Raw genomic sequence first — 15,368 nt, 5'->3', positions numbered from 1 at the left:
TTACCTTGCTCTTTGCTATAGATCATCAGAAGACAGAACTTCCGGGATAAACCACAAATTGCTCTTGTTGGCAGAGCCTGCAGGGAGCCAAACCTTTCTCCGTGTGGTTGGCTGAAGCAGACAAGGGGATCAGGGGCACTTGGGGAACCTACATATTCCCCCCACTTCAAGCCTTTAATCCAAGGTAAAGGACTCTAAAAGATAATGAAATAAAACAGCTGTCAGCTAACACATTTTAAACAGTCATTGTAGCTAAGCGTTTTAAATCTCAAGTTGAATGCAATTTTCTTTAACATACATTAATGTTAAACAGGTATTTATCCAAAGGTAGCTTCAATGATATATAAGGTCTTAGAACAATTATCAAAGGAAAAATAGAAGCACGGAATAGTGTAAGACAAAAGGGCAAAATTCAACAATTCCAAACTGCTAAGCTAAACCATGGTTTACTGGGTTGGAATGGCCAATCCTGGCTCATATCCTGGTTTGGGAGTAAGCCCTTAAATCAGTCTTGCAATTCAGAATCACAAGATACTGTGATTTAAGAAACTAGGAAAGTCTTTCTGAAGCAGGGTGCAAATGAAGGCTGGAAAGAGAGGCATGAAGAAGGAGCATGAAAGCACAGGACTTGTTTCCAGGCTGATAATCCACTAGACTTGAATCACTACATCTGAGCCAGGCCTAAGAGTTTGCTAAAGGTACATTATATCAAATCTTTAATTTTTTTTCCATTTTCGGCATAGATAACGGGCTTCCTGGTACTGATCTTAACCTTTAAAGCCCTAAATGGCTTGGGGCCTGAGTACCTTAAGCCCCCCCCTTCTGAATTTTCTTCCCTACAAGTCCCAATCATCATCTGAAGCCCTAACTCATATCCCTCATCTCCAAAAGTACAGCAGGCAATACCCAGAGCTAGAGCCTCTTTTGGTGAGGCGCCCTGTGCCAAGTGAGGTATACCAGACCTTATCAGTGCTGCTAAAAACCTGGCTGCCCCAAAAGGCTTTTACAATATTCTTCCCTTTTTGCTGGTTTATCTTTGGGTAGCCTGGTAGCTGTTTTGCCTGGGTGTGTGTGTGTTAATGGGGGCTTGGATTTGATGTTAATATCTGTGGTTTGCTAAAATTTTGTGCTTTTAATGTGGATTTTATTATTATTTTAGATTTTTGTGTTGTGAATTTTAAGCCACATGGAGTTTCTTTGAGAATTAGGTATGCTAAATGTTTTTAGAGTAAGTAAAATACATTCCTGGGGCAAATAAAGGGTGTGATCTAATCATCTCAGGTTTTAATAAAGCATTTCTGTGAAGAAACTTAGGGACAACATTTGGCGATTAGTATCAGTGAGCGCTTTCTTTAAACATGAGTTTCTTCTTTTCTTTTAAAGGAAAATCTGTGGACCTCTTTGGTCAACACTGACATGAATTCCTGTATAATAATACAGTGGTACCTCGGGTTAAGTACTTAATTCGTTCTGGAGGTCCGTTCTTAACCTGAAACTGTTCTTAACCTGAAGCACCACTTTAGCTAATGGGGCCTCCTGCTGCCGCCGCGCCGCCAGAGCACGATTTCTGTTCTCATCCTGAAGCAAAGTTCTTAACCTGAGGTATTATTTCTGGGTTAGTGGAGTCTGTAAACTGAAGCATATGTAACCTGAAGCGTATGTAACCCAAGGTACCACTGTACATGAGAAAATAAAATGAACAAGTAATCAGGAACATGAAAGATTACTTGATGCTTTGCAGTCCAGCTGAAATATCTCCTTGTCAAAGGAAAACAGCGTGAAATATAAGAGGGTGATTTTCAGACAGATAGAAACTTTAGAATTAGGGTAGTGAATGTGTGCCCCCCCCCCAAGTTGGTGATGAACTACAACTCCCACCATTCCCAAATACTGACTATGCTGCTGAGGCTGTTGGGAACATGAGTCCAAGAACATCTGAAAGGCCACAGGATCCCCTTCCCTGGTTAGAAAGAAGGGGAATCTTCCAGATACTCCCCTACAAAAAGACTCCACACACTAGCTGCCACATAATTAATATTAAGCAGCCTTATGAATCATTCCGACATACCGGATATGTGATCTCTTTAGTTTGCTCCTTTGTGTCTCTGAATGCAAGCTGCACCAATAGCCCCATGGGAGCAAGGAGCTCTCCCTCCATAATGAGTTTGGATCCAGGTCTGCTGACATGTGCGGTGTGGAACAGCTGTCGAGGGGTTTGTCCATATGTTTTTATCATAGTCTCCAGGGCTCTTCGTTGAACTGGATCTTCTACAGCTGACACGTCCATTCCAAAGTATGTCTAAAATGCGAGCCAAATACAAGAATATAATGTTCTATTGAAAAGACAAAAAAGGGGGGTTCTTGCTGCACAGTCTGATGCATTTAACATCTGCATGTGCTTGAGACTTGGATTAGACAAAAGTCCCGAGTAACGAAGCACAATACTAAGCTTAGGTAAAGCATACCAAATCTGCAGACTGACAAGTAATGTTCTTACGCAAGATCATAATTTTAAACCGCCAAGACAAATGCACTATGATAGCAGGCCAGCTACTCCTTTGTCAGGCACACTGCCTATTAATGACCCCAAATGGTTGGTGGATGTTTCTTTAGTGGGAGCTGAATTCACACACCTTGGCAGAGTAAACTGAGAGTTAGCTGAATGCAGGAAGGTCTTTAGGGTGCAGGGTCTTTCCCTGAGGACCTGGTGCTGCCTAGTAGGAGTTGAAGATGCACTAATAAATGGTCAAGGTGATTGCCAAGAAGCTCAAGGAATTATTTGCATCTATCCTCACAGAGGAAGGTGTAGGGCAATTCCCAATGCCTGAACTAACTTTCACAAGAGGAAGTCGGGGAGTGCCCTGTAACACATTCTACAAATACAAAATCCAGTGATTCTGTACAATAAATAAAAATTGATTTATGGGGGGAAAGGTACTCACAGCAGGGTGAAAGACATTGATAGCTTGAACTGAAGCCTTGCCCTTTTGCTTATACCCAAACACTAAATCAATCCAATGGCAGATTGTCTGGGAAACATGGTCAGACTCCAAAGCTTGACGGTGGATCAGGATAAAAAGTCGGGGATCATTTCGAGCCCAAGGTGGGAGATTCACGTGGTTCACTCTTTCCCCATTCTGACGCACCCCAAAATCAAATCCTATAAATATAAAGCCTCGTTTATAGTAGTTGGCTTGGGTTTGAGCACCCAATGCAAGTAAATGTTCGCAACCCACTCTTCCCTTCAAGCAGCTCAGAGCTGCCTACACAATGTTCCTCTCTTCCCAATTTTATACTCAACGAAACCCCAACACACCTTCTCTGTTAACCAAAAACTCAGGAAGATAAAAAAATTCTGGAATAAGCTCCTTTACATCAGTCATGGATTCATAAGATGAAAGGCGCCAGGTTGTGTTGGTGGAGTGGAAGGTTCTGTCTGGAATGTCAAAACTCTGGTCTGTAAAATGAAGTCAAATTACATTGATTATACTACAGAAAAGAACACATTGCATGAGCTATACATTTATACAATCCTGTAATAGGACAAAACAGAACCAAAATGGATTTTTTTTTTGGTCATACAATACTATCAAAGTCAAAACAAAATTAAAAAAAATCCTTCCAGTAGCACCTTAAAGACCAACTAAGTTAGTTCTTGGTATGAGCTTTCGTGTGCATGCACACTTCTTCAGATAGATAAGTGTGCATGCACACGAAAGCTCATACCAAGAACTAACTTAGTTGGTCTTTAAGGTGCTACTGGAAGGAAATTTTTTTATTTTGTTTTGACTATGGCAGACCAACACGGCTACCTATCTGTAACTAATGCTATCAAAGCACCAGTACAAAAATTTCCAGAGCTATATAAATTTACTACACATACCAAATTCATAACAAATATTATCATAATAGCCACATTTGGCTAACAAAACAGTGATAAATACAAACAGCTTCCATATAAATGATGAATTAAATGTATATATGAAAACCTAAAGCAATTCTTACCTTGATAAGCTAAGAACATCTTTGTGAAAGGAGGCATCCTAACTAAGAAGTGAAGTACAGTTCCACTATTGGAGTAATGAGATCCATAGTGATAAGGTTGCACAGGGGGCATCGGGTCATCTTCTCTTGCTCCTTTACGGTATTCCTCTTCTAAATACTGCAAAAGGGAGAACATATGGACATAGGTATGCTTCTCCAAAATCCACATGGAAATAGAACGCAGTCCTGTCCCTATGTAAACAGACACCATAATCAATCCATCCACCTGTACTTATCATGAAGGCTCCCTTTGGTTGGTGGGCAAAGGCTTTATCTCCAACCAATTCAAAGGCATCATGCTATTAGGCTTCTGATATTTTAACTATCTGGAATACTCACCTATCCAGTTTAAAAAAAACTTTGGGCAAGCTTATAGTAGAAGTACACAGGAAAATGAGAAGATTCCTGCTGCATCAAGTGAAAGGCCCAAATATGACAGGTGGTTGGGACTATCCACCTTGCCGGTGACATGACAAGCATGGGCGAAAGGTATATTTCGCCAGCACATTCCCTGCAGAAAGTGTACTGTTGTTGCAGCACGCAGCAAGACTGAACTTTCCACTCATCAGCTGATGAATTAAGAATTCAATCTTGCTCTCTACAGGGATCTGCAGTGTGTCCCCCCAGGACTACACTCTGCCATCTTGTTCATCAGCTGAAGTCATACAGTGATGTCAGCTGATTGACAGATAAGCGTGGTTTGGGGAATATGGTCTTACGGGCCAAATTGGGCCACCTCGTAGATCGGCCCACAGGCCAGAGGTACCTCAGCCCTGGTTTAGCAGATAAGATACTTGCTGATCTCTTCACAAAGACCAGTATGGGGAGGAATGTTGGGTTATGAATGTTTTATTTCCTTTCACTCAGTTGAACTGGAAATGTATGCATATGTTTGCAGAATGAAAAGCAAAGTGTTACATAAAGTTCTCCTTTTATACCAGGCTGGCACTAAGCAATAATCCATTAGATATCTTAATACCTTGTAAGTGTCCACATAACGATCTTCCTTTTCTTTTGATTGTACAGCTATGGGTTTGACCAAATTTCTGAAATTATACAAATATTAGCAGCTTGTCAGTTCCATAAATTACTGATACTTGCTGTAGTTAAGAAACACAACAATGACTACAATGGGTGTTTATTAACAAAAATATATTAATTCTACAGCAGATGGCATATTTAGTAAATTACTTTAAAAGAAACAATTCATGATATTTCTTATTACCTATAAACGGATGGATCATTGAGGTCCAGTGTTTCACTAGTATAGTCGGAAAGTATAAAGGGAAATACTGGATACTGCATAAGATCATTGAAGGAACGGCCTGCATGTTTGTTTAAATGAGTGAGGTATTCAAAATTAGTGATCTGTCCTGTGTACCACAGTTGGGTTAATGCTGTAATGTTGCCATACTTCAAGATGTTAGGGAGGTTGTTTGTTAGGATGTGGTGGTACACATCATCACGTACCTAAAAAGAACCAAAACATCAAGCTTTTACCAAACCACAAATGATCTAGTCTCCTGAAACGTGCATAATTCATTTTTATAACATATTCATACTTTTATTTCAGTACTTTAGCTGAATTAACACATGCAAATACCTACATGCATTAATCAAGCACTGCAGTGGGAGAGATCTACTCATGGAAGGAAATTGGCAGCAGGGGACTTTCCTACCTTCTCCTCTTCTCTCAGGCCCTCTGAAAAGAACCCTCTCCCCAAAAGGATTCTGGGACCCTGCTGAATAGAACAATTGCCAGATTTTGTGGAGGCACCTTATGTCCTGCTCACAGCCACTGCCTCTATGCAATCTCCTCACAGCTTCTCCACATCTCTCCACCACTACAGCACATCCTAGTCAGCAGTGTCCCACAGTTGTGGGATGGATAGATGATAGATATATATAGATAGATGATAGATATATATAGATAGATGATGGATATAGATAGATAGATAATATTTTATTATTTATACCCTGCCCATCTGGCTGGGTTTCCCCAGCCACTCTGGGCGGCTCTCAACAGAATATTAAAAACACGATAAAACATCAAACGGTAAAAACGCCACTAAATAGGGCTGCCTTCAGATGTCTTCTAAACGTCAGATAGTTGCGGGAACCACTACCAAGAAGGCCCTCTGCCTGGTTCCCTGTAACCTCACTTCTCGCAGTGAGGGAATCACCAAAAGGCCCTTGGAGCTGGGACCTCAGTATCCGAGCTGAACGTTGGGGGCTGAGATGCTCCTTCAGGTATACTTGGCTGAGGCCATTTAGGGCTCTTTTCAGAGGGGTTAAGGGCTGCTCAGGGAAGGAGGTAATGTTGGGGGAAATAACTTTCTAGCCAGCCCTCCTGCAGGCAGTTCTCAGGCTCCAGTTCTTGGATATGTATTAGTTTCAACAGTATTTAGGACAATCATACAAGCATAAATGAGTAGGTATCCTCCATTTCAAATGCAAGTCACACTCACATACACAAACTATGCATGCTATTATATGAATGATCACCACTAAGAGGTTTAGTCAGTGACTGCTAGGGCTGGAGACTTTTCAGTGACGCCTGTCCAAAATGTGGAACCTCATCCCAGAAGTTCTAACACAGGCTTCCTCTCAGGGTTGTGATTTAAAAAAAAAATAAAAAAAAATTATCAGGTCTTTGAATGGCACTGTGGGTTTTCTGATGCACTTTGTTTCTTGGATGGTAATTTAATAGTGCTATATATTTTGGGTTGGTTGAACACTGTTATGAACTTTTGGGGAAAGTGATATAACATTTTAATAAGTGTTAAAATATGAAACTCTGCAGAAATAATGGCAAGATTGCCCAAAGACTAATCCAATTCATATAAAAAACTACTTTGGTTTGTTTTATAAATATTTTTATAAATAAACAATTAAATATATATATATATATCTGTACATATCATTCCTGTCACGATTGGTTGCCCACGCCTTGACTACTAAGAATCTACCACAGAAACCATTGCTGAAAGCTAATGAAAATGAAAATGAATACCATTTCTATCAAATTCCATCTAATAACTCACTAAGAATTTTAATGAAATTAGGAAACTTCAAAACTAAAATTATTTTCCCTCTTACTAATAAAACAGATTACAGTAACAGATAGCATTATGATTGACATCCTATCAGATAAAATCCCAAAAAAACCAACATTATCAGGTCACTATTCTCTCCTTGCTGAAAAAACAAGTTATTTCACCGCTTTAATGTGAATGATGTGTGATGAAAAATCTGCCTTATTATTCTATTAATAAGCTTATTTTGGTATATATTAAAGAATATGTTTAGGCAAACTGTTGCTCAACATTGCTATTCTGTCATGGAAAATATTTACCTTTGTGTTGTCAAAAGCTAATAGCAAAGTTCTGCCATTTGTTAAAAATATTTCTACAGCGTTGTCCCTTAATTGCCACCAACGCTTGTGCACTTCTTTGATTTCTTCAAATGTCCAAGAAAACGATGCTGGTTCAGTTTCACCATGAAAGCTCTGAACAAAGCACAGCATATTAAAGTTATTAGCCTTTAAAAACTGTGTTCATTTAAAATGCATTTATTTGCCACGCTAATATTTTGTAATCTTTCAGATACTGAGTAACAAACTTTGCAATTGGGTGGCATATGAACACTGTTAATACATACTACATTATCTAAATTATCATTCTTGATTTCATATTATATTTGACCCAATAAGCATTCAACAAATTCAGAGCCAGCAGGAGCAGTTGACCTGGTCAGGCTCCAAGCAAGGGCCCACTGCTATGCCTGAACCTACCGCCCCATGCCACCATCACTCATGAGCTGCCCTCCTTCCCACCAGGTCACATGCAAACTAATTCCTGTATAAAGCACTCAAGTGGAGTTATGAGATGTTGCATGAGAGAAGAAGAGAGCCGGAGCAATGAGGAAGAGCCAGAAGAGCTTGGAAGTGGCTGGTTGTGCCCTATGGCCAGTAGATGCCCAGAAGACAGGGGACCTTCTTGATGGGGCCTCTCTGGTGTTAAGGCAAGCTAGCACTACACCTCCCTTGGCAGGGGATAAGAGGATGCCTGTTTGTCATGCATAAACAACCATAGGTTGGTTGGTTGCTGTGTGCCTGCATCCTCTTGTCATTCTCATTAGGAATGCCAATGATTCTGGAGAAGTTCCTCTTGGTTGTACATTCTGGCCTCCCCAAAACAAAACCTGCTGGGAGGGAAACAAGCTGAACTCTAGAGAGTCTTCAGTGCAGGATTTTGTGTTGTGGTCCATTACCAGTTCCCCTTACAGTGTTTTCACCAGTGCAAGCACTTTGCGGGGAGTCAATGCACCTGGGAACCAAATCACTCCCATTAAATGTTCCTGGCCTGCAGTCCCAGCCTCTGGTCTGTAATCCCTTGATGAGAATTCCAAAGGACCAAGTACTTACAAGTTTTATTTAAGTTAGATGCTTGAAAATGCAATCCACTAATACATGCTTGCTCATACCCAATTAGTTTAATGGGACCTGAGTATGTACAGTCATACCTCAGGTTAAATATGCTTCAGGTTGAGCGCTTTCGGGTTGCGTTCCTGGCAACCCAGAAGTAATGGAACACATTACTTCTAGGTTTTGCCGCTCGCACATGTGCAGACGGTCAAAATGATGTCACACGCAGGCAGGGAAGTGGCAAATTGTGACCAACGCATATACAGACGCACAGGCGCGGATTATGTTCGCTTCAGAATGCGAACGAGGATCCAGAACAGATCACGTTCGTATCCAGAGTTACCACTGTATAGGACTGCAGATTAAGTTACATTTCTAAATTACACTGTCTACAATTTTTAAAAATTGTTTTTCTTTGGCAATAGAGTTTTCCCATGTTGGTCAAAACTTGTTTTAGTTTATAGGACTGGGGCCAAGAGGAGGTGTGTGATTTGAGGAGGGAAGGATAGAATTTCCAACCCCTGAAAAGAAAAACAAATATCCTAAAACACTTTCAAGGTTTTCAATGCTGTATAAGTTTTTTTTTTTACTTAAGTTGGGAGGAATGCTTCTGAAATATTTACAAAGTAAATTGCTCACAAAACACATTAACAATGCATATATCTGAAGTCCTGGGATTTAACACAATCACAGGTTACGGCTAAAATTATGCTAATGAAAAAATCAACTTTAAAAACAAGTCAATTCACTTTTTAACTTTTTTTACTTACCAAGCTTTCAATTGTATCAGAAGCATTGTCTTCCACAAAATACATTCCGCATTTACCTGCACCATGAAGAACATTTATATGGATTATTTATTCACCCACTTTGTAATATATAACCTTATTTCACTGGAAGTATACGACTGATATCAATGAATTGAAATGAAAATAAGTCGACCCTAGATCCTCAGCTATTGAACAGTTTCTAAAAATAAACATGGAGTGAGTTCCAATGTTGGTCAGAGTAGACCCATTGGCCTCAGAATCAAGACCACAGCACGTAAGGAGGAGGGGGCAGCACTCCCATCTGCATTCACTTCCATCACGGTCCTGATGCAAATACCCCATACCCACAAAAAACCATCTATTCAGCCTTGGAGTAAAATGTCTATTAACATCAATGGAAGCTTTCCTCCTTGGGCTCATAGCAGCAGTGTTGATGAGTTAGTAGGTTTTCTGGGGACTAACAGCAGTTTTCATTGGAACCACAGCAGGAGATAGATTAAATCCCTCACCTTGTGCACTGTTGTCCAAATCCCGACAGACACGCAAGGGGAAAGCAGTTATTTATAAGAACCATGCAATTAACATGATGTCTAGCTTGGCCTGAGGAATAATAGCTTTTTCCTGCAAGTTTTCTTTCCAACGTTCCCAAATTATTTTAAAAAGGTGCTGTTTGCAAAACATTCACTTTAAATAAAGCAACTCAACCGCTTAAGTGTGAGGTTAGAGAAATAATATCTGTTACCTAGTAGCAATTCACCAGGAGTCTCTCTAGATGGTGCCACGTTGATGCATCTTCGATTTACTCTGCAGCGACATACAGAGAATTCACTGGTTTGCTGTTACGAACCTCTCCAAAGCATGTCAAAACTACCATTCTCAAATACAATACTTTAGCAACATGGTCAATGTGTTCTGTCAGCTGAATTACCAGTCAAGGTCACATGCATGATTCCAACTATACACGGCTGAAAGCTGGCTAGTTGAAATTCCGCAAATTAAATGCAAAGTTTCCCTGGTACAAAAAGAACTTTAAAGTTCTCTGCCTTGCTTGCCGTGCAAGGCCCTCACAGCGCTCCAACTCCAGAAGGCTTGGGATGCTCACAGGAGGGGCAGTATGAGTGCACACATTTTTGTGTATATGCAAAACCCTTGGAGCCGAGCCCCTGCATAAGGTGCAACCATACTGTACACCTTCATTAGTCACGGACTGCCTAATTTGTTGGTGGGGAGGGAGGAGAGAGAAAATGGTTCCTGATCACCAGAAATCAATTCTCACTTTGAATAGGAAAGTGGGTTTTTGCAATCCTGAATTATGCCAATTCTTCCTTAGATGAAGGGCAGCATCTAATGAAGCATGGCAATAACTTCTAGCTGCACAACAGAATTTCGCCCCCTCTCCCCCAAATGCCCCCTAATTCTGTTCTTGAGGTTTCCCCAACCCTCTGGAGCATATCTGGGGAAGGCACAGGAAGCATCCAGGGAGAAGAAGTTCCTTTGTGCTAACGAAAATCCTTGTGCTACTGGAACTGCTTTCTTGGATACCGTCCAAATTTTTGTTGTCACTTTTTATGCAGATGGTCTAGCTATGCAAAAGCTTTTTCTCCCCAATTCAAACTAACCTTATATGCTCACTGGCAGCTTTATCTTTTACAGTAGAAGAGTGAGAAGAATGTGTTTTGTCCTCAAAGAGATATGACAGAGGGGGTTTAATAACCTCTATTAAAAAAACACAAAACAAAAAATTATTTTTTGCAACATTTAAGAGACGGTAACAGGAACCCCAGAGGATATTAAAGCATACCTTCCAATTTCTGCCTGTCTTTGAGAAGATACTTATTTGGAATAGTTAAGTAGCACCTCTGCAAACGCCGCCTCTCTCTGTTGGGGCCTTCTGTCGGATCTAGTTGCCAAGATGTTGGGTAGGAGCTTGGGTCATACCAGAGTGCTCTGAAAGAAGAAGCATTTCATCAGGGATTAGGGGCCATCTCTGTCTTAAAACAGTGGTGCAAATTTCAGGAAGCCAAGATCTTCCCAGTGTCACCTTATGCCCAAAAACTCAGTTCTGAAGAGCCTCAAAATATTACCACACATTCAAAAAGTACAGTTATGCTACTCATAGATAAAAATACACAGTGTCTTAAGGTATTGAAAATGGGGGATGGGTATAATTTTGAGAAACTAGGAGATCAATTTGGTCCAGCAGTAAAATGTGTTTTTATTCCATTAACCCATCCTGATTTTTGAGAGCATGTTAGAAGAAGTCTAAGTTTATGTTTTGCATGTATTCTCTATAAGAATAGGAATTTGGTTTGTATCACTCTTTCCTTGAAGATTGTGGTGGGGAAAGAGGCAGACATTCATATATTCCTAAACACTTTGCTACTAATTGACTCATCAGTTTTGTAGACACAGAATGGCATAGTTCACATGTAACCCCAAACTATGGTTTTTCACTTTACAGAAAAGCCTTTGCAAGTCCAAGTGAAGTGTGCAAGATGTGCTCTCTATCTCCACCTCTTCCTGCACAACCAGGAGGAGAGATGCCAAGATTACTTTAGCACAGTCAAGAATGAAATCTTATAGCTCAAGACACCTTCTTTAATAGTTAAGTAAAAAGGCATTAAGTCCTTTATAAATGAGCATATATTTTCTATATGTATTTCAGATCATTTTCCTTTGAGATAAGAGACGAACACAAGAACAGCCTCTCATATCTTGAAAGGGAGATTGCCAGAGTGAAGTTGCTTACCTGTCATGTGTTAGTTGCTGAATAAGCTCCTGCCAGTGCCTGCTAGCACTTAGGTCTGTTTTATACATTCCTCTAATGTGATGAATCACCTTCTTTCTTTCTGTTCCTTGGGACAGAGACACAGCCTGGGTGATATCTCCAGCTGCTTTAGAAATGTCCTTCGACTTTGCACCCAGGCGCTGAAAGAGGCTGAATAAGCAAATCAACTTAAAAGGATTATCAGCTGTCTCTGTTTAATAAGAATAAAATAAGTCCAAATACTGCTAGGAACATGACCAATTTATGGGTGGATCCAGGCATTCAAGTCTTTTTCACTTATATGACAGGAATACTAAACTACTAAAACTTGGTAGGAACAGATTATCTGCAAACACAGCATTTATATGGGTAAAGTAACTATTTCATGTTTCGGAATCTGAGACACAGTACAGTGTAGCTTTAAAAAGTTAGCTTGAAATACTTCTGTTTCAAGTTGGCCTCTGCTAGGGCACTGAGAGACCATGCAAGCACTAAGGCCATTCAAAGCAAAGGCAGGGAGTGGAACTTGACATGGCCAAACACATGGGACTGTTGCGACTGGAAATTGTAAGCTTCTGTTGAGTTTGCCACCTCCTCCTTTGTGATGTGTCATTAAAAAAAAAAAGATGTGACACTATGCCATGCATTTCCCTTTCTTTGTTTCACTATAGAGGCGGTTAGAAGTGGGGAAACACATGGTATGACGCGATCCCATATGTATCTCATTTGATAGCAGTGTTGGAATTTGGTAGAAACAAGATTGGTAGTGGTGCTGGTTTTGGTGACAACTTCACACCTAATGCCATTCTTAATGAAAACAGGAACAACTTACGTTTGCCTATTATTAGCCATAGTCTTCTCCCAAGCAGCTTTGTTTACATCTTCCTCTGCCTCATATTTTTTTTGATCCTGACAAAAAAAAGTTAGAAAAAAGATTTAGGGGCTCTTTTCTTTTCAGTTACTTACCAGTATTTTCATATTTCTTGTATCAATGATTCATTTTAAAGCATTTTATAAGCTTCTCCTTTTTATTATCTTCAGAAAAATGTTACAGAAATCTCCAGAAAGCAATCTTTTGTGGCACAAAAGCTAGCTCTCTCGACTGTTGTCCTCTCAACTGATGTATACATCTCTTAAACAGGGCAAAAGTGTGACTTTGTCCCCCAGAGACCATTTCAATGACAATTAGTCAAATGAAGATCAATAAGAAAAGCGATTGTATAGACTTACGCACCTCCCTCATAGCTTTTATAAGGTCTGGCTTTGGTGGTGCGTTGAAAGGAATATATTTGTAACCACAAAGTTTTAATGCATTCATAAATACTCCCACTGCTAACTGATCTTCATGGGACAGCTGCTCCTTGTGATCATGCATTAACTCAAATAAGTAGAGAGACAGTTTGGGCCCATGCTGGAAAGCAAAACAAGAATTGGAAGTGATTGGTTTTAAGGTCAATGGATTTCTCATTCAGTGTTAAGAAGCACCTCCTTGCTTACTTGCAAAGTTGGACTTAGACAGTCTCGCAAAATTTCCTGGTGGCTGATTTCAGATAGGATCTCCAGAGTTTGCTTTCTCTCCTGTAAAGGGCGTGCTGGAGACAGAGCATGCACAAGCAATCTTCCAAGCTGCACGCGAAAAGTATCCTTACATGACAAGAGAATCCTCTTCCACTGTTGCTTCGGGGTACTAGATCTACTTGTGCCCTAAAGAAATAAAAAAGTTAAGAGAACTTAACCAGATGCTTTTTCCTAATCTGACAAATAAAGCCTCTGTTTGATTGTGTACATGAAACAAAATGCAAGTAACAAAATGCACTGTCACTGAATATTCCACCCCCTCCTGCCATGAATAAGGTTTCAGATATATATCCAGTGCTTTTTTTCTTTAAAAAATGTTTAGGGGTCCTCTCATTTTCCTACTCATATTGAAATACTGCCCCTCAATGAGGCCAGACTTAGATTCACAAAATGTTTAGGGGTATGTGTACCCCTGCGTACACCCAGAAAAAAGCACTGTATATATCATATACACAAATGGAGGTAAAAGCCAAAAGCTTTAATAAAAATGGCTTCAATCAACAAGAACAAAATATAACAGGATTGGGTTCAAAAACTCTGGAATGTTTTAATACTGTTCAAGCTGGCATATCAAATCCACATTCAACAGTTACTAAATAAGATGTAATTATTTAGAAACTTTATGCAAGTTCCAATATGAAACATATTCTGACCCCAAACCTAAAGACACATGTACCCTAAGAGATAATTTTGGCTTACAGGTTAAAAGAGAACTGAGAAAATAAAGGGGGAAAACAAACTGTAAGACTTGTATATCCAGAATACATAAAGGGGGGTTGAGGTAGTGGAGACAACGGGCCGCAGGAGATAACACCAGGCATGGTAACTTACAACAGATAATCCAATTCCTTCGATCATTATATTCAAAATTTCTTTCAAGAAAGCAAATTTAAGGCTAGGTTTCTCTGGTTTATCCTCCTTTTCTGCCTCTTCCATCTGTGAAACTGAAAGTCTGCTCTGCACTGGGTCCTCCATTATGTCGAGCATATCAAGGCAGTTTTCAGAAAACTCTGTAATTTTTAAAAAACATTGTTAGGTCAGTGTTAAAAATCAGATGATTCCAATCCAGAGCCATGTTCACCCTTTTTTAAGTGACACAAGTAATATCCACTATAATGTGTATAAAAATAAATTTATTCAAGCCTGTGTTCGGCTGAATTGTGCTGTAAGTTGGGGGAAATCTTGTTACTGCTTCTCTCAATGTGGGCTATTGAATTTCTCATGAATTTTAGAGTTTTGTAAGTCACCTTGCTAGGATAGTGTGCTCAGAGAGGTGGCTTAAGAACTCTTTTAAATAATACTGCAGCAAATTACCTTGAGTTGTATCCAAAGTAGATCCACTGAAATCAATGGATTTCATCAACACTGATTTCAATGGGTCTACTCCATACTGACTTCCTCACATTCTTATTAGCTAATTTGTTTAATTTTACATCCTGAAAGTGTGGCCATTTCGTAAAACTCCATGCAACAATTCCAATCTTTCTTCTGTCTAAAAACAAACATTAACGTTTCTCATGTGATCCACGCGACGGTCACCTCCAGACTGGATTATTGTAACTCGCTCTACGTGGGGCTGCCCTTGAGACTGACCCAAAAACTCCAGCGGGTGCAGAATGCCGCAGCGAGACTCCTTACGGGGTCTTCGCTGCGAGATCACATTCATCCAGTGCTATACCAGCTGCACTGGCTCCCGGTGGAGTACAGGATCAGGTTTAAGGTGCTGGTTTTAACCTTCAAAGCCCTATACGGCCTAGGACCCTCGTACCTACGGGACCGCCTC

The 15,368-nt window shown here is 40.1% G+C and overlaps 1 protein-coding gene across 4 annotated transcripts in view; it reads right to left on the bottom strand.

Annotated features, from left to right (window-relative positions):
- LYST (lysosomal trafficking regulator) overlaps positions 1-15,368 on the bottom strand; it is a 76,832-nt gene that overhangs the window by 13,019 nt on the left and 48,445 nt on the right. For all 4 annotated transcript variants that reach the window (XM_079971791.1, XM_079971792.1, XM_079971794.1 and 1 more), the window contains exons 30-46: positions 14,417-14,595; positions 13,505-13,711; positions 13,242-13,418; positions 12,840-12,916; positions 11,990-12,178; positions 11,042-11,187; positions 10,860-10,956; positions 9,983-10,044; positions 9,241-9,296; positions 7,400-7,552; positions 5,270-5,514; positions 5,024-5,090; positions 4,006-4,162; positions 3,317-3,457; positions 2,943-3,160; positions 2,069-2,299; positions 5-194 (exon numbers count right to left, since the gene is read on the bottom strand). In XM_079971791.1, coding sequence (XP_079827917.1) covers positions 5-194; positions 2,069-2,299; positions 2,943-3,160; positions 3,317-3,457; positions 4,006-4,162; positions 5,024-5,090; positions 5,270-5,514; positions 7,400-7,552; positions 9,241-9,296; positions 9,983-10,044; positions 10,860-10,956; positions 11,042-11,187; positions 11,990-12,178; positions 12,840-12,916; positions 13,242-13,418; positions 13,505-13,711; positions 14,417-14,595 — 2,592 coding nt within the window. The remainder of the gene's footprint in view (positions 1-4; positions 195-2,068; positions 2,300-2,942; positions 3,161-3,316; positions 3,458-4,005; positions 4,163-5,023; positions 5,091-5,269; positions 5,515-7,399; positions 7,553-9,240; positions 9,297-9,982; positions 10,045-10,859; positions 10,957-11,041; positions 11,188-11,989; positions 12,179-12,839; positions 12,917-13,241; positions 13,419-13,504; positions 13,712-14,416; positions 14,596-15,368) is intronic.

This window comes from Podarcis cretensis (assembly GCF_951804945.1).
Source record: "Podarcis cretensis genome assembly, chromosome: 3".
Classification (NCBI taxonomy): Eukaryota; Metazoa; Chordata; class Lepidosauria; order Squamata; family Lacertidae; genus Podarcis; species Podarcis cretensis.
The sequence above is the reverse complement of the archived record's forward strand: the minus strand, read 5'-3'. Positions and strand labels throughout refer to the sequence as shown.